This window comes from Salmo trutta, chromosome 38 (assembly GCF_901001165.1).
Source record: "Salmo trutta chromosome 38, fSalTru1.1, whole genome shotgun sequence".
NCBI lineage: Eukaryota > Metazoa > Chordata > Actinopteri > Salmoniformes > Salmonidae > Salmo > Salmo trutta.
The window spans coordinates 18746342-18764342 of NC_042994.1; the positions used below are offsets into that span (position 1 = coordinate 18746342).

At 41.6% G+C, this 18001-nt stretch overlaps 1 protein-coding gene across 1 annotated transcript; it reads right to left on the bottom strand.

The window, feature by feature from the left end:
- Nucleotides 1-1766: 1766 nt before the first annotated feature.
- LOC115178747 (TOG array regulator of axonemal microtubules protein 1-like) lies at nucleotides 1767-2655 on the bottom strand. The gene is made up of 2 exons (XM_029740024.1): nucleotides 2586-2655; nucleotides 1767-2434 (listed from the first exon to the last, which is right to left on the bottom strand). Exons 1-2 carry the CDS (start codon nucleotides 2652-2654, stop codon nucleotides 2195-2197), a joined length of 309 nt encoding a protein of 102 aa, XP_029595884.1. The 5' UTR covers nucleotide 2655; the 3' UTR covers nucleotides 1767-2194.
- Between the last annotated feature and the right edge of the window lie 15346 nt (nucleotides 2656-18001).

Here is an 18001-nt window from a genome sequence, read left to right on the forward strand (position 1 = left end):
AGGTGAATCCAATTATTGATGTCACTTGTTAAATCCACTTCAATCAGTATAAATGAAGGGGAGGTGACAGGTTAAATAAGGATTTTAAAGTTTTGAGACAATGTAATATTGCCTGTGTGTAGCTGGTGTAGAGGAGTCAGGCGCAGGACAGCAGATATGAGTAATAAACATAATTTACTCAAATATTCACAAATACAACGCAATAATTCGAGGCCACAATAACGGACCGTATTACAAACAAACAATCACTCACAAACAAACATGGAGGAACAGAGGGTTAAATAATGAACAAGTAATTGGGGGAATGAAATTACATTTACGTCATTTAGCAGACGCTGTTATCCAGAGCGACTTACAGTAGTGAATGCATACATTTTTTTATTTTTTATTTTTTCCTGTGCTGGCCCCCTGTGGGAATTGAACCCACAACCCTTGTGTTGCAAACACCATGCTCTACCAACTGAGCTACAGGGAAGGCTAAATCAGGTGTGTAAGACAAGGACAAAACAAATGGAAAATGAAAAGTAGATCGGCGATGGCTAGAAGGTCGGTGACGTAGACCGCCGAACGCCGCCCGAACAAGGAGAGGGACCGACCTCGGCGGAAGTCGTGACAGACAATATGGACATGGATTGTGTATGTGTGCCATTCAGAGGGTGAATGGGCAAGACAATATTTAAGTGCCTTTGAACGGGGGGCTAGGGTCATTATGTTATATCCGGTGTAATTCTCCTGTCTTATCTGGTGTCCTGTGTGATCATATATATGCTCCCTCTAATTCTCCTATCTTTCTCGCTCTCCCCTCTCGGAGGACCTGAGCCCTAGGACCATGCCTCAGGACTATCTGGCCTGACGACTCCTGGCTGTCCCCGTCCCTAGTCCACCTGGTCGTGCTGCTGACCCTGTTTCTGCTGTTCTGCCTGCGGCCATAGAACCCTGACGTGTTCACCAGACCCCCCCGCCCCCCCTATGTTAAGTATACTCAGTGCATATTGCCAGCACTAAAGAATTTCAACCCTATTCGAATCAAATGTGAGAACATTCTTGCCTTTTTTGATCAAATCATTAATACGAGTCGATTTCCATAACTCAAAAATATAGATTGCTTGCATATTCGCCTTCACGTAGGCCACGTGTTCATTATATATGATAATTTTATTTGTAAACAAATAAAATGATCATATATAATGAACATGTGGCAAGTCAGTTAAGAACAAACTCTTATTTTCAATGACGGCCTAGGAACAGTGGGTTAACTGCCTTGTTCAGGGGCAGAACGACAGATTTTTACCTTGTCAGCTCGGGGATTCAATCTTGCAACCTTTTGGTTACAAGTCCAACGCGCTAACCACTAGGCTACCTGCTGCCCCAATAGAATAATAGAATAGAATAAACTCAAATTTAGTCCAAAGTATCTGTAAGATATATCATATCGGGGTCACCATTTACTGTAGTGTCGAATTACAGGAAATTAACTTTAATATGCACATGTTTCTCTCCGCCGTCAAGAGGGGTGCCATAATTTTTGGGGGCCCGCTTGGTGTGGGGGCCTCCCAACCAAACCTCCCCAAGAGGCTAAAGAGGCTAGAGCCGGCCCTGCTCTGGAGCATCACTTTCATATAAAGTGTTAACAAATGTTCTTGTGTAGAGATGACATACATCCACTGCTAATTAGGTCCGGGACGATACCAGTATCCAAAACACGAAGCGGATTTATACAGCAGGTTTTTAAAGGACCAAAGAGTGAGATCTGCTTTGTGTTTTCATTTTTGCCATTGAAAATATATTGCGATACTGGCATTGTCCCGGCCCTAATACTTGCCTTCATTGCACATTTAGACTTGCCATTTGTACTTGCCATTTGCCTTCATTGCACATTTATACATCCCACTTAATAACATACATTGTACTTAATTGTTTTACTTGTACATTTTTTGCACTCTTTTATTTGCACTTCTGGTCAGATGCTAACTGCATTTCGTTGTACTGTACTTGTACTATGACAGTAAAGTTGAATCTAATCTAATGTGTGGTATACCTAAGCAAGCAGTGACCATTTTGCACCAGAAAGTTCAGGTCTGTTTGGAGTGAATCCTAACTTCCACTCGAGTCAAACTTTCAATGTGAGACAAAGTGAACATTTGTGAAGTCCGGATCTACCCCTTAGTGAGTGTTAATTGACCCCTCTCCCTCTTTACCTCAGCCCACCGACCAGCAGGGCATTCATGACACGGGTAGGGGTGCAGCTCTGCACCATGTGACCCAGGGCACAGTTGGCGCCCTGCCGGATGAAGGTGTTGGCCTCGCTGGCTTTGTGCAGCAGCACGCGTACCGTCCCCTCCACCTCACTGTCCATGGCCCTCTGGAGGTGGACGTACATGTCACCCAGTGTGGCCATGGCAGCACAGGACACTGCAGAGCGCAGGTTCTTCACCTGAATCATAATAACATGCACAGGACCAGCTATTAATGTTGAGCAGTACAACCCACGAACATCAGAAACGTGACACAATAATTTGACTTGTTCTCCAAATGTAGCAGATTTGTGCAGATGAATGAATAGGGCAGTGAATGAATACAGCTACCTCATTTATAATGGCAAGGCAGATATCATGGAGTTTAGGCATCAGTATGTCCATGTGGTTCTGAGCCATCACACGGACAAAGGTCAAGCCCTCGATCTTCTTCTCCCTGCAATTCAGTGAAAGAAACGTAAGCAATTTCCACAACATTTTCCAAAAACATTATAATGATGTTCATCAATTAGGACTCTGGTCTCTTAATTTCAGAAGTTTCTACACTCTGTAGCTCAAATCTACATTTCCAAGGACACTACACTGTGCTTCCTTTAGCCTAGCTCCATTGGTCTTGTCTACAGTGAATGCTCACCAGTCATCAGAGGCAGATTGGAGCAGCTTGAAGGTCTTAGTCAGGGCCTGCTCTGGGTTGGACAGGGGCTGCAATCTGGCCTGGTCCTGACTTTTCTTTATTTGGCCCTTTGGCTCACTGGCTGCCTTCTTGTCTATGGGTTGACAGCAGACATCTATCTCTCTGTGAACTGTATGTATGTATTTATGCATTTACTCATTTCCATACCTGTTTGTAGCTTTTAACACTAGAACATCTTAGTTCATTATGATATCATTTTCAATTTAGCACACATTTTTGGTGCTCAACCTGCTCAGAAGCAGGGTCTAATTCGCCTTGAGCAAAGGTTATCTCACTGTGCAACAGGCAAAGCAAGTGTGGAAAAATGTCTTAGCCCTGGGCTAAAGCCATTTGTGTCTTTTCCCTTCTTACTATCAGTCTACCTAGCTTCATCTCCCTGTCTAATTTAAATTAGTGTGAGTACATGAGAGGGACTGACCTGAGCCGGTGTCAGCCTTTTGCAGGCTAAGGAACCTTGTAGGCCGAGGCAGTTTGCTCCTGGGCTTGGTAGGAGGGGGAGCAGGCCTGGGTGGGCTGTCACGCGACTTTACCGGGTTCCCCACATCCAAGTAGTCACGGAGCTCCGCAGGGGTGTTCATGTCCACTGAGCTCAGGCTTCCCAAGGAGCTGGTGGCTATTTCCCCCATGGACATGGCCGAGCCCAAACTTCTCCTGCCCATGGCCTTCACCTCATGTACCACCTTTGGCGTAGACCAGAAAAGATTGCTCCCATCATAGAAATGCATATAGAACTAGTATATACATAAACTAATACACAGAGATCCTGTATTCTAGGATCTATTCTATCATGCCGTCAAAGAGAGTGTCCTTTCTAACCTGTACCCCCGCACACTGTACCCCCTCAACTAACCTGTACCCCCGCACACTGACTCGGTACCGATGCCCCCTGTATATAGCCTCGTTATTGTTATGTCATTGTGTTACTTTTATTATTATTATTGTTTACATTAGTTTATTTGTTAAATATTTTCCTAACTCTTCTTGAACTGCACTGTTGGTTTCACAGTAAAGTCTACACTTGTGTTTTCACAAATTTTCACATTTACAATAAATTCAAAGTCCATCCTACCTTCCAGGCCTCCTCCTTCAGGTGAGCCTCGATGTCCCTCACCTCCTCCATCAGGTCAATGGGTCCGTTGTTGTCAGCACAGCCCTGGTCCAACTGGACTTTCAGGGCTTTGACTCCCCGCCTGCCCTTCTTCTTCTTCTTGCCCCTCTTGGAGGGAGCTCCAGTGGGAGGGACGGGAACAGGCCGCACGCTACTGCTGCTGAATGACTTATTCACCTGGATGGACTCCAGAGAGTGAGATCCGGGTCGAACTTGAGCTCCGTCCACCCCCACCACGTTCTTCAGTGGGGCCAGAGCTATGTGTTCAAGCCTTCGTGGCAAAGGCCTCGGTGGAGCTTTCGGCCGCGGAATGCACTGAATAGAGGGGACGAAGTGGTGCGCGAAGGTGCTGCCAACCCCGATGAGAGCAGTCCGGACATAATTCTCATGGATAGCACTTATCTTTCTTTGCTTTGCTTCCATGGCCTCTCTCTCAGCTCTCTGCATCTGCAGGAGTCTGGCATCACTGATGAAGCCCCGATGGCCCTCTGGGATTGGGTAGCTCTCCTGATAGCCCTGGATCACAATGGTATAGTATGAAATGAATAGCAGAAGTGAAGTAGTCAAAATAGTTTCTACAGTGTGTCATATAAAGCTTTTAAGCTAAAGATGTTATGGATGTAGGCCTACTGTATGTCTATGAAACCACAAAATAAACACAGTGATATTTTTGAAAAACGTTTGAAATACTGATGAGCCTTACAAAACTTGAAAACTTGTCCTGGTCATCCTGTTGGTTTAAAGCCATGTTTGGCTTCCTCAAGTTTTCGATGACTCTCTTCATCTGAGAGTTCTCCTTCTGGAGTTTGTCAAACTCACTTGATTTTCTTCCTCGATAAGCCATTGATGATAAATATTAACACTCAAAATAACAACTTAACCTATCTCTGTGAGAGAACTATCATGAAATGAGTTGAAATGAAATTTTGCTTGTCAGATGGAACCAGCAATGATATCAAGGCCAGGATTCCGTTACATTGTGATGTCATAATGGGGTCTGTTGACAGCGCTGAGCACATCAGCACATGGTGAACATTCATGAAAGCTTTTTGATTCCCATATAAAATCATAAATGTGTGATGAATTTGTAAATACTATATATATATATAAACTCAGCAAAAAAGAAACGTCCCTTTTTTAGGACACTGTCTTCCACAGATAATTTGTAAAAATCCAAGTAACTTCACAGATCTTCATTGTAAAGGGTTTAAACACTGTTTCCCATGCTTGTTCAATGAACCATAAACAATTATTGAACATGCACCTGTGGAAAAGTCATTAAGACACTAACAGCTTACAGACGGTAGGCAATTAAGGTCACAGTTATGAAAACTTAGGACACCAAACAGGCCTTTCTACTGACTCTGAAAAACACCAAAAGAAAGATGCCCAGGGTCCCTGCTCATCTGCGTGAACGTGCCTTAGGCATGCTGCAAGGAGTCATGAGGACTGCAGATGTGGCCAGGGCAATAAATTGCAATGTCCGTACTGTGAGACGCCTAAGACAGCGCAACAGGGAGACAGGACGGACAGCTGATCATACTCGCAGTGGCAGACCACGTGTAACAACACCTGCACAGGATCGGTACATGCAAACATCACACCTGCGGGACAGGTACAGGATGGCAACAACAACTGCCCGAGTTACACCAGGAACGCACAATCCCTCTATCAGTGCTCAGACTGTCCGCAATAGGCTGTGAGAGGCTGGACTGAGGGCTTGTAGGCCTGTTGTAAGGCAGGTCCTCACCAGACATCACCGGCAACAGCGTCGCCTATGGGCACAAACCCACCGTCGCTGGACCAGACAGGACTGCCAAAAAGTGCTCTTCATTGACGAGTACTGCTCGTCCTGTGCATTATTTCCTACAAGACAGGAATATAAGTGTTCTGCTATGGTTAGCAAAGAGCCAGGATCTCAATTCCGTTGAGCACGTCTGGGACCTGTTGGATCGGAGGGTGAGAGCTAGGGCCATTCCCCCCAGAAATGTCCGGGAACTTGCAGGTGCCTTGGTGGAAGAGTGGGGTAACATCTCACAGCAAGAACTGGCAAATCTGGTGCAGTCCATGAGGAGGAGATGCACTGCAGTACTTAAAGCAGTTGGTGGCCACATCAGATACTGACTGTTACTTTTGATTTTGACCCCCCCTTTGTTCAGGGACACATTATTCCATTTCTGTTAGTCACATTTCTGTGGAACTGGTTCAGTTTATGTCTCAGTTGTTGAATCTTGTTCATACAAATATTTACATGTTAAGTTTGCTGAAAATAAACGCAGTGGACAATGAGAGGACATTTCTTTTTTTTGCTGAGTTTATATACATATCCGTATACAGTTGAAGTCGGAAGTTTACATACACCTTAGCCAAATACATTTAAACTCAGTTTTTCACAATTCCTGAAATTTAATCCTAGTAAAAATCCCCTGTCTTAGGTCAGTTAGGATCAATGTCAGAATAATAGTAGAGAGATTGATTTATTTCAGCTTGTATTTCTTTCATCACATTCCCAGTGGGTCAGAAGTGTACATACACTCAATTAGTATTTGGTAGCATTGCCTTTAAATTGTTTAACTTGGGTCAAACGTTTCGGGTAGCCTTCCACAAGTTTCCCACAATTAGTTTGCTGAATTTTGGCCCATTCCTCCTGACAGAGCTGGTGTAACTGAGTCAGGTTTGTAGGCCTCGTTGCTCGCTCACGCCTTTTCAGTTCTGCCCTATGGGATTGAGGTCAGGGCTTTGTGATGGCCATTCCAACACCTTGACTATGTTACATTAAACCATTTTGTGTGTGTGTGTTTTGGAGTGTCAGTGTAGTATGTGTAAGTGTATGGTTAGAGTCCAGTGAGTGTATATCGAGCCTATGGAAGAGAGTCAGTGCAGAAAATAATAACAAATATGAATAAAATAAGGGGGTCAATGCAAATAGTCCGGGTAACCATTTGATTAACTGTTCAGCAGTGCTATGGCTTAGGGGTAGAAGCTGTTAAGGAGCCTTTTGGCACTCCGGGACCGCTTGCTGTGCAGTAGCAGAGAGAACAGTCTATGACTTGGGTGGCTGGAGCCTTCGACAATTTTTAGGGCCTTCCTCTGACACTGCCTGGTATAGAGCTTGAAGAATATTGAAACGAATAATAGGCAAATGTTGCACAATCCAGTTGTGGAAAGCTCTTAGAAACTTTACCCAGAAAGACTCACAGCTGTAATCGCTGCCAAAGGTGCTTGTACAAAGTATTGACTCAAGTATGTGAATACTTATGTAAATTAGATATTTCTGTGTTAAATGTTCAATACATTTGCAAACATTTCTTAATATGTTTTCACTTTTTCATTATGGTGTACTGTGTGTAGCTGGGTGAGAGAAAAACATATTTAATCAATTTTGAATTCAGGCTGTAACACAACGAAATGTGAAATAAGTCAAGGTGTATGAATACTTTCTGAAGGCACTGTAGACAAGGATGGGGGCTTGGGGTTTTGATGGGAAAGCTCTAGACTTTACAGGGAAGGACCATGGTTAGCAGGGTTGGCCTTCATTCCATTTCAACTCAATTAACTCTGAAAATGAAGTCAAATGCAGTTCATGAGTTCACTCAGTTCAGGAAACAACAATATCATTGAATTGGATTTTCTACATTTTCAAATGTCCAATTGCTACATTTGCTGAGCTGAGCCAGACTGGAATGGAATCAGAGTTTTGCAGGCAGATCACCCGTGATACAAGTCAGTATTCGACATCCATCCATGGCTGAGGATGTCAGGATATGACGTGGAAACCGGCCACCAGGGGCAACAGTGAGCGCTGTTACCTTTAAGTAAGTTTTGGTTTTTCTAGGACATTGTGGATGTGGATAAGCATCTGCCTCTGACTCCAAAGGTTTCATGGTTGAATCCAGCGATAGAAAGTCAGTTTTGATAGTTTTGTTATAAGCCTATGCCAAACCTTACCCCTTATCTTAACCATTTGGAGTTAATGCCTAACCTTAAGATTTCGGAGTTAATGCCTAAACTTAACCTTAAACACTTTGAGATTTAACGTTTGGAACAACTTTGAAATTTGAAGTTTGAGAAACATGGATGAACGTCTAATTCTGATGTGAGACTGTGAGACCTTGCAGAAATTTTGACACTTGCTGATAGATTTGTGGATCCAGGATCACATGTTGGGATGTGGCTCCCTCTAGTGGTACTTTTCCATATAGACTTACCCACACTCCAGGGTTTCGACCAGGGTTGTATGTTAATGTCAGCTCTAAAGACTTATGGTGTCGGCATCATCAATCTCTGCATCATTTAAGTTTGTTGCTTTGTGAGAAGGTGTTAAAGTTCACAGATAGCCATTGTTATGTAAAAAACAACTGAAAAGAACACAGAGCATTGACTTGGCCCCAAATGAGAGCAGGTCTACCAGATCCATGGGTAAAATACTGGGGTAAATCCTGTATGGAAATGCACCATTAGAAGCTGGATGTAGAAACCAATGGCATAAACTCTGGGTGGTCGTGGTTGTGAGGCACCATCTTTTACTTGAGCATTATTTAGGTCACTGTAAACAAGGGCAACAAAGCCCAAATCCAGTGATAATCAAACAGAACAGAAAATACAACAACCACTATTGTAATGTGTGGCGGAAAGAAGCAAACGTTATTTTTGTCCCCACTAGTGACTACCCTTTTCCACTTGTGCTCTAACTAGCTATCCCCCTTTCCCTTTCTTTAAATATTCTCATGAATGGATTTCACATGAATTCTTGGTTATTCCCATCTATGCAAATGGCATGTCCGGCATCTAGTGGTGTTTTGCAGTATGACATGACTGGAGTCCTGTCTAACTCTAACATGCTGACCAGACCAGTTGCAAAATAAATGAACACATACATGTTATTCAATCATTGCACGCGCGAAAGCATCTGCTTAGCCAGGTGCTAAAATAGAACTTGGTTCTATTTGTGACACTGGACGCGCTGCAAGTCCTGTATCTTCCATCTCCTCATTTGTTTTTAGGGGTATATACCCACGTGCCATCTCCTCATTGGTTTTAAGGAGCATATATCAAATCAAATTTCAAATCAAATATATTTATAATCCCTTCTTACATCAGCTGATATCTCAAAATGCTGTACAGAAACCCAGCTTAAAACCCCAAACAGCAAGCAATGCAGGTGTAGAAGCACGGTAGCTAGGAACAACTCCCTAGAAAGGCCAGAACCTAGGAAGAAACCTAGAGAGGAACCAGGCTATGAGGGGTGGCCAGTCCTCTTCTGGCTGCGCCGGGTGGAGATTATAACAGAACATGGCCAAGATGTTCAAATGTTCATAGATGACCAGCAGGGTCAAATAATAATAATCACAGTGGTTGTCGAGGGTGCAACAGGTCAGAACCTCAGGAGTAAATGTCAGTTGGCTTTTCATAGCCGATCATTCAGAGTATCTCTACCGCTCCTGCTGTCTCTGGAGAGTTGAAAACAGCAGGTCTGGGACAGGTAGCACGTCCGGTGAACAGGTCAGGGTTCCATAGCCGCAGGCAGAACAGTTGAAACTGGAGCAGCAGCACAGCCAGGTGGACTGGGGACAGCAAGGAGTCATCAGGCAAGGTAGTCCTGAGGCATGGTCCTAGGGCTCAGGTCCTCCGAGAAAGAGAGAGAGAAAGAGAAAGAAAGAGAGAGAAAGAGAAAGAGAGAAAGAGAGAAAGAAAGAATTAGACAGAGCATACTTAAATTCACACAGGACACCGGATAAGACAGGAGAAATACTCCAGATATAACAGACTGACCCTAGCTCCCCGACACATAAACTACTGCAGCATAAATACTGGAGGCTGAGACAGGAGAGGTCGGGAGACACTGTGGCCCCATCCGACGATACCCCCGGACAAGGCCAAACAGGCAGGATATGACCCTACCCACTTTGCCAAAGCACAGCCCCCACACCACTAGAGGGATATCTTCAACCACCAACTTACCATCCTGAGACAGGGCCGAGTATAGCCCACAAAGATCTAAGCCACGGCACAACCCAAGGGGGGGACCAACCCAGACAGGAAGATCACGTCAGTGACTCAACCCACTCAAGTGACGCACCCCTCCTCGAGACGGCATGGAAGAGCACCAGTAAGCAAATTGATATAAAACATCCCCACTAAATGTTTTTAAATGCTCACGAATTTCTACAAAATGAGCACAAATTTATAATAAACATGGCTACAAATTATGAAACGAGCTCACAAATTGTAAAACGTCCACGTACTGTAAAATACATCCACTATACTTTTAGTTTTGGATGTTATGATGATATTCCCTGGAGTTCGGGGGCCATAGGGCAGGTGCCCTGTGGGCCCATTCGGTAATCTGGCCCTGATCATGAAATTAAAATACAGGTATTGTTGTTACACATCCTCACACTGTCTTGGAGGATAAAACTGAGACTGTAGCCAGCTTCCATTTTACCTAATTTTATTGTCTAAAGAATGTTCTCATAGTCCAGAAGCATTGGATGAAAATCCACAATGTTGGTGCCATACAGGAGCACTGACCAATCTGCCTCCAAAAGAGGACTGCTGGTTTTGAGGATGGTGTGGAGGTCAGTGGTTGATGATCTGAGCACCCCCTGAGATGGTGAGTATGGTTTCAGTAGACCACTATTGAGCTGGTAGATCAGATAGGAGCTTCGAGGAAAGGTCATTTAGTGCTTTGAATGTGGTTCATATTGCCTTATAGTGAATTCAGGACTTGGACAAGGAGTCGATGCAGCTTAAAGATGCATTTACATGGGGGTTTGGATGATAGTGTCAAATTTCTTAGAATGAGTCAAAATATTGGAGTTTGGGGACTGGAGGGGATAATAGTCAAGTTGGGAAATGTGCAAATATTTAGATACAAACATATAGTCAAGTTGGGGATTATTCAGATATTCCTTTTGAAAAAGAGAAAAGACAGAAAGATATAATCTTACAGTATATTAAATTCATCCCATTGGGCCAAAACTGGTTGAATAAACGTTGTTTCCACCTCATTTCAACAACAACAAAAAATCTATGTGATGACGGTGAATCAATGTGGAAAACACAATTGGATTTTTTTCACCCAACTTTTAACCAACATTTTTGGTTAATTTCACATTGGTTGATTTCCCAAATTTAAATCAAAACTAGACATTGAACTGATGTCTGTGTCTAGTGGGATTGGAGTTCTGTAATCATATCAGCTCATTTGTCATACTTCTTCTAATCATCCAGAGAGAATGTACCTTTCTTTGAGGTTAACCTTTGAGATGACCTCCCTCAAGGATTCTCGCTCTTTCCTCGGAGCGAATTTGTCCCACATTTTAGCAAAGTCGCCATTGGTGGCCACGTTTCTCAAGATATTGCGACTATGATGCCTGTGGACAAAGATTTTAATATCATCTTAAACGTGCAACATATCAAATCATTTCTGCTGTCTGTGATTAAAAACAGTAATCAATTGATGGCAACCTGAGAAAAAATATCCCATCAAAATAAGACATACATTAGGTAGAATTTGCAAGAGGGTCGGTTTGAGTAATGCACCGCATTACCTGATCTACAAATCATCTCAACTATCTAACAACTGGGTATTAACCGTTCGTTATTATGAAAATCTTAGCGAATCTGCACAGCGCTTGGCTCAGGCCGACCATTGTGATCAAGTAGGGTTGTCTTCATTAGGCACCAAACAGAAGGAAGGAAACTGAATCATGTACTGACTATTTGGACTCATTTACATCTTGAATTTTTACCCCAATTTCGTGGTATGCAATTGGTAGTTACAATCTCTGTCCAATCGCTGCAACTCCCGTAAGGACTCTGGAGAGGCGAAGGTCGAGAGCCGTGCGTCCTCCGAAACACAACCCAGCCAAGCCGCACTGCATCTTGACACAATGCCCGCTTAACCTGGAAGCCAGCTGCACCAATGTGTCAGAGGGAACACCATACACCTGGTCGCTAGTTGGCGATGGGAGAAGAACATCCCTGCCGGACTTTGGCTTCAGCTAAGCTTTTGGCTTTTTAACTTTCAAACCCACATGAGTGCCTGGACTTGGATTTTCCTATGCCACGTAGCACTTATTTGTGTTTATAATTTTTCCTATTTGTTTTCAATTACTATTCCCCTCCAAGAGAACCTGTGGTTGTTTTGGAATCCCTAAAATCCGCAATTCAATCCATGACACCCTTTAGCATAGATGCTGTAGACAGCCGACAATGTGGCTTTTAAAGGCAATTTCAATTTGTATTCGTGGTAAACACTGCAGATGTCAACTCAAGAGTAAATTACCTTTAAAAACTGCATTGTCGGCGATCTAGTGCTATAGCGAGCCATGGATTGAATCACGGCCTAAGTTAAGGCCGGCCATTATGTTTAAGCAAGCTACTTTACAGGAGGAACATCCCACCTGACTTCCTGTGCAGGGTCCACAGCCAGTTTACTGACGGCAATCAAGAAACGGTCAGTGAGGTCTTTCTTCCCCGACAGGAGACGAGCCATCCCCATGACCTCAGCCAGTCTCTCCAGGTGCTGAGCAGTGCAGCTCCTCACCGCAGCGTTACGGTGGCTGAGGAAGGAAAAACAGAGCACATCACTTACATGTCATAGAGATACATGAGTTAGGAGACGAATGATAATGGATTGTATTGATGAAGTCTCATCGATGGATCAAAATGTTCAGTAGGACTTTATATTAAAGTCCCTTAATATACCATTTATAAACTGTTTGGAAAGAGTTAACTTACCATTTATTAATCATTATTCCTACATTTGTAAATGTCAATAAGAAATCTATAAATTGTTATTTACACATTTATAAACGCTATTTTAAATGATTTGTTCATGATTTATCAGATAATTAATAAGGTGTTTGATCATAGTATGTTCACAATTTGTAAATGGTTAATAATGTACTACTAATGTACTATAAACCAGTTAAAAATGAGTTATTGTCAAGCCATTTGTTAATGGTTGATTAATGGTTTGACTCACCATTTATATACATATTTATAAATGTATTTATAAATGTCACGAATGGTTTATTCATTAAATGAGAGCATTTATGAATGTGTGTACATGCACTTACTAATACCTCAGTGCCTCACTAATACCCCCTAATCTAAAGTGTTCACTATATATACACTTTATAAATGTTTATAAATTACTTGTTACTCCCCAAAGGCTAGCACACATCAGTAGACAGTACCTCTCCACCAATGGCTAAAAATAATCTAAATAACGTAATGGTAAAATAAGAAGTACACAACACAAGGAAGTATAAGACATAACAAAAATATGTGATTCCATTAAAATGTGACGTCTAGCGTTGGGGTGAGTTGCTGCCGGAAGTGTTATGGAATAACCTAGCATGCTGATGAAAAAGGCAGTTAATTAAAAACTAGCAGTATTTCAACCTTCTCGATTTCGAGGCTTGGCTAATGGGACAATTAGGAGTACAGCGATACCTTCCATCCCTGGATTGAGATACGTTTTCAAGCCATGTCCCTTTTCCGTCACCACGGTGAAAACATATTGCCACAGGACCGTTTCGACTTGATGGCAGACTGAACTTGAAGTCGAGCCTTGAGCTAAGCATAGTAACATAATTAAACTCAAAATATGCTATTATGTTATTTTGAAAGAACCTCTTAAAGATCGGACCCTTCAATTTTCACCTAAAATGACATACCCAAAACTACCTGTAGCTCAGGACCTGAAGCAAGGATATGCATATTCTTGATACCATGTGAAAGGAAACACTTTGAAGTTTGTGGAAATGTTAAATTAATGTAGAAGAATATAACACATTAGATCTGGTAAACGTTTTTTTTGTGTGTTTTTTGTACCATCATCTTTGAAACGCAAGAGAAAGGCCATAAGGTAATATTCCAGGCCAGGGGCAATTTTGAAATTTGACAAACTAGATGACAGCAGTGTCAGTGCAAAGTTTTAGACTGATCCAATGAACCATTGTATATCTGTTCAAAATGTTGTATCAAGACTACCCAAATGTGCCTAATTGGTTTATCAATACATTGTGCACTCTTCTCAAACAAATAGATTGGTATTCTTTCACTGTAATACCTACTGTAAATTGGACAGTGCAGTTAGATTAACAAGAATTTAAGCTTTCTGCCCATATCAGATATGTCTATGTCCTGGGAAATGTTTTTGTTACTTACAACTGTTGATTATCAGTTACTTGAGAAGGAGACCAAGTCAAGACGCTGGACCGGGTGGATTCAATTATAGTAAGGCAGCTTTATTAAGAGACAAAGATATTTGGCAAAACGTGCACGGACTCGTTCGTTTAGTTCTTAGGGAACTAGCGGAAGCGAGCGCCTACACATAGTGTGCATCTGTTTTATACAACATGATTGTAATGTAATGACGTATGTTGAGTCTTGTAGATTCGTCCTCCTGACTGGTCGATGAGTGGAGTGACGATCTGGTCTCGGGTCGGTATCGACTCCCCATTGGTCCATGAGTGTGTTCTTTGTTCCGCTGACCCAGCCCTCTGGGATGGGTTTGTGTGTGTGTGTACTTTGTGCTGAGTCCTTGTCTGTGTATCTCTGTAGTCACAAGATGTTATTGCGAGACTGGACGTTGGCCCCTGTGATCAGGGCATTTCCTGTTTTATCAGTGCTGTGTAAGGTCTAATTCGGACAATCTGTTTCTGGGTGTGCGTGTATAGCTAGTATCAGTTCAACACAGAATGTGTCTTTTGTATCAGCAGATAAGTGTTGTGCAATAGACCAGCTTATACGATAGATTTATTACACAACCTCATGCTAATTATCAGGGGTGTGTACGGGAGGCAAAGTCAGGTGCAGGAGAGCAGAGTGTAGTGAACAGGTGCACTTTAATTCCGTTCCAAAAATGACAGCACATAAAAACAATAACGTGCCAAAAACACAGAACATAGCAAAAGTAAAGCGCCTGACAATAATCCACATAACAAACAAACAATTACACACAAAGACAATGGAGGGGAACAGAGAACTAAATACTAAAATGAAAAATAAAAATCTGCACTTTTTTGTGAAAATGGTTTAAAAATGTTATTTTAGGCCTTTCCAGAATGTCGCTAGTACGGCATGACCGAAGTCACCGTTTTTGTGTCACAAAAATGAAAAAAAATATCTGCGCTTTTTTGTGAAAATGGTTTTAAAATCTTTTTTTAGGCTTGTCCAGAATGTCGCTAGTTCGACATGACCGGAGTCTCCGTTTTTGGATCAGAAAAATAAAAATGTTCACTTTTTTGTGAAAATGGTTTTAAAATGTTATTTTAGGCCTTTCCAGAATGTCGCTATTTCGGCATGACCGGAGTCACCGTTTTTGTGTCACGAATATTAAGGGGAAAATATCTGCACTTTTTTTTGAAAATGGCATTAAAATCTTTTTTTAGGCCTGTCCAGAATGTCGCTAGTTCGGCATGATCGGAGTCGTCGTTTTTGGCTGACAAATATAAAAAATCTCAATTTTTTTGTGAAAATGGTTTTAAAATGTTTTTTTTTAGGCCTGTCCAGAAAGTCACTAGTTCGGCATGACTGGAGTCACCATTTTTGGATCACAAAAATAAAAATCTGCACTTTTTTGTGAAAATGGTTTTAAAAGGTTATTTTAGGCCTTTCCAGAATGTCGCTAGTTCGGCATGACCGAAGTCACCGTTTTTGTGTCACAAAAATGAAAAATAAAAATCTGCACTTTTTTGTGAAAATGGTTTAAAATCTTTTTTTAGGCTTGTCCAGAATGTCGCTAGTTCGGCATGACCGGAGTCACCGTTTTTGGATCGCAAAAATAAAAATCTGCACTTTTTTGTGAAAATGGTTTTAAAAGGTTATTTTAGGCCTTTCCAGAATGTCGCTAGTTCGGCATGACCAAAGTCACCGTTTTTGTGTCACAAAAATGAAAAATAAAAATCTGCACTTTTTTGTGAAAATGGTTTAAAATCTTTTTTTAGGCTTGTCCAGAATGTCGCTAGTTCGGCATGACCGAAGTCACCGTTTTTGTGTCACAAAAATGAAAAATAAAAATCTGCACTTTTTTGTGAAAATGGTTTTAAAATGTTATTTTAGGCCTTTCCAGAATGTCGCTATTTCGGCATGACCGGAGTCACCGTTTTTGTGTCACGAATATGAAGGGGAAAATATCAGCACTTTTTTTTGAAAATGGCATTAAAATCTTTTTTTAGGCCTGTCCAGAAAGTCGCTAGTTCGGCAAGACTGGAGTCACCGTTTTTGGATCGCAAAAATAAAAATCTGCACTTTTTTGTGAAAATGGTTTTAAAAGGTTATTTTAGGCCTTTCCAGAATGTCGCTAGTTCGGCATGACCGAAGTCACCGTTTTTGTGTCACAAAAATGAAAAATAAAAATCTGCACTTTTTTGTGAAAATGGTTTAAAATCTTTTTTTAGGCTTGTCCAGAATGTCGCTAGTTCGGCATGACCGAAGTCACCGTTTTTGTGTCACAAAAATGAAAAATAAAAATCTGCACTTTTTTGTGAAAATGGTTTTAAAATTTTATTTTAGGCCTTTCCAGAATGTCGCTATTTCGGCATGACCGGAGTCACCGTTTTTGTGTCACGAATATGAAGGGGAAAATATCAGCACTTTTTTTTGAAAATGGCATTAAAATCTTTTTTTAGGCATGTCCAGAATGTCGCTAGTTCGGCATGACCGAAGTCACCGTTTTTGTGTCACAAAAATGAAAAATAAAAATCTGCACTTTTTTGTGAAAATGGTTTAAAATCTTTTTTTAGGCTTGTCCAGAATGTCGCTAGTTCGGCATGACCGAAGTCACCGTTTTTGTGTCACAAAAATGAAAAATAAAAATCTGCACTTTTTTGTGAAAATGGTTTTAAAATGTTTTTTTTAGGCCTTTCCAGAATGTCGCTAGTTCGGCATGACCGAAATCACCGTTTTTGGATCACAAAAATAAAAATAAATATCTGCACTTTTTTGTAAAAATGGTGACTCCGGTCATGTCGAACTAGCGACATGGTGTTATTTTAAGCCTTTCCAGAATGTTTCTAGTTCGGCATGACCTGAGGAGTCACCGTTTATGTGTCACAAAAATGGAAAAAAAAATGTGTGCTTTTTTGTGAAAATGGTTTTAAAATCTTTTTTTAGGCCTGTCCAAAATGTCGCTAGTTCGCATGACCGGAGTCATCGTTTTTGGTTGACAAAAATAAAAATCTGCGTTTTTTTGTGAAAATGGTTTTAAGATGTTTTTTTAGGCCTGTCCAGAATGTCGCTAGTTAGGCATGACCGGAGTCACCGTTTTTGGATCACAAAAATAAAAATCTGTAATTTCTTGTGAAAATGGTTTTAAAATGTTATTTTAGGCCTTTCCAGAATGTCGCTATTTCGTCATGATCGGAGTCATCGTTTTTGGGTCACGAAATGAAGAAATAAAAATCTGGATTTTTTTTTTGAAAATGGTAGTAACAACCCTCCAGACGAGCTTCAATGCCATACAACTCTCCTTCCGTGGCCTCCAACTGCTCCTAAATACAAGTAAAACTAAATGCATGCTCTTCAAACGATCGCTGCCTGCACCTGCCCGCCTGTCCAGCATCACTACTCTGGACGGTTCTGACTTAGAATATGTGGACAACTGCAAATACCTAGGTGTCTGGTTAGACTGTAAACTCTCCTTTGTTAGGATTGAACTGGCTATTTGTTTGCATAACCTATATAATATACCAGGGAAGCTATGATACAATATTAAGTATATAAACTATAGATAAGTCAACTGCTAACGACAATAACTACACCCGGCAACAGGAAGTGCGTCACGAGGTTGGGACCAGCCTGCACGCCAACGATAGGATGAGTAAGTTTAAACCATGCTCATCCTCCCTCTGACAGGCCAGCAGTGAGCAGGAACTATCTCTGTCAGAGTATATAAGGGAGAACAAAGGATGTGACGTTCTCTTCGCT

What these genes read in the sequence shown, in the direction of transcription:
- LOC115178747 (XM_029740024.1), bottom strand. Translation starts at nt 2,654, where the DNA reads ATGGCTCAGAACCACATGGACATACTGATGCCTAAACTCCATGATATC. An exon ending in GCCTTGCCATTATAAATGAG is followed by an intron (nt 2,435 to 2,585) that starts GTAGCTGTATTC and finishes ATTATGATTCAG; the next exon opens with GTGAAGAACCTGCGCTCTGC.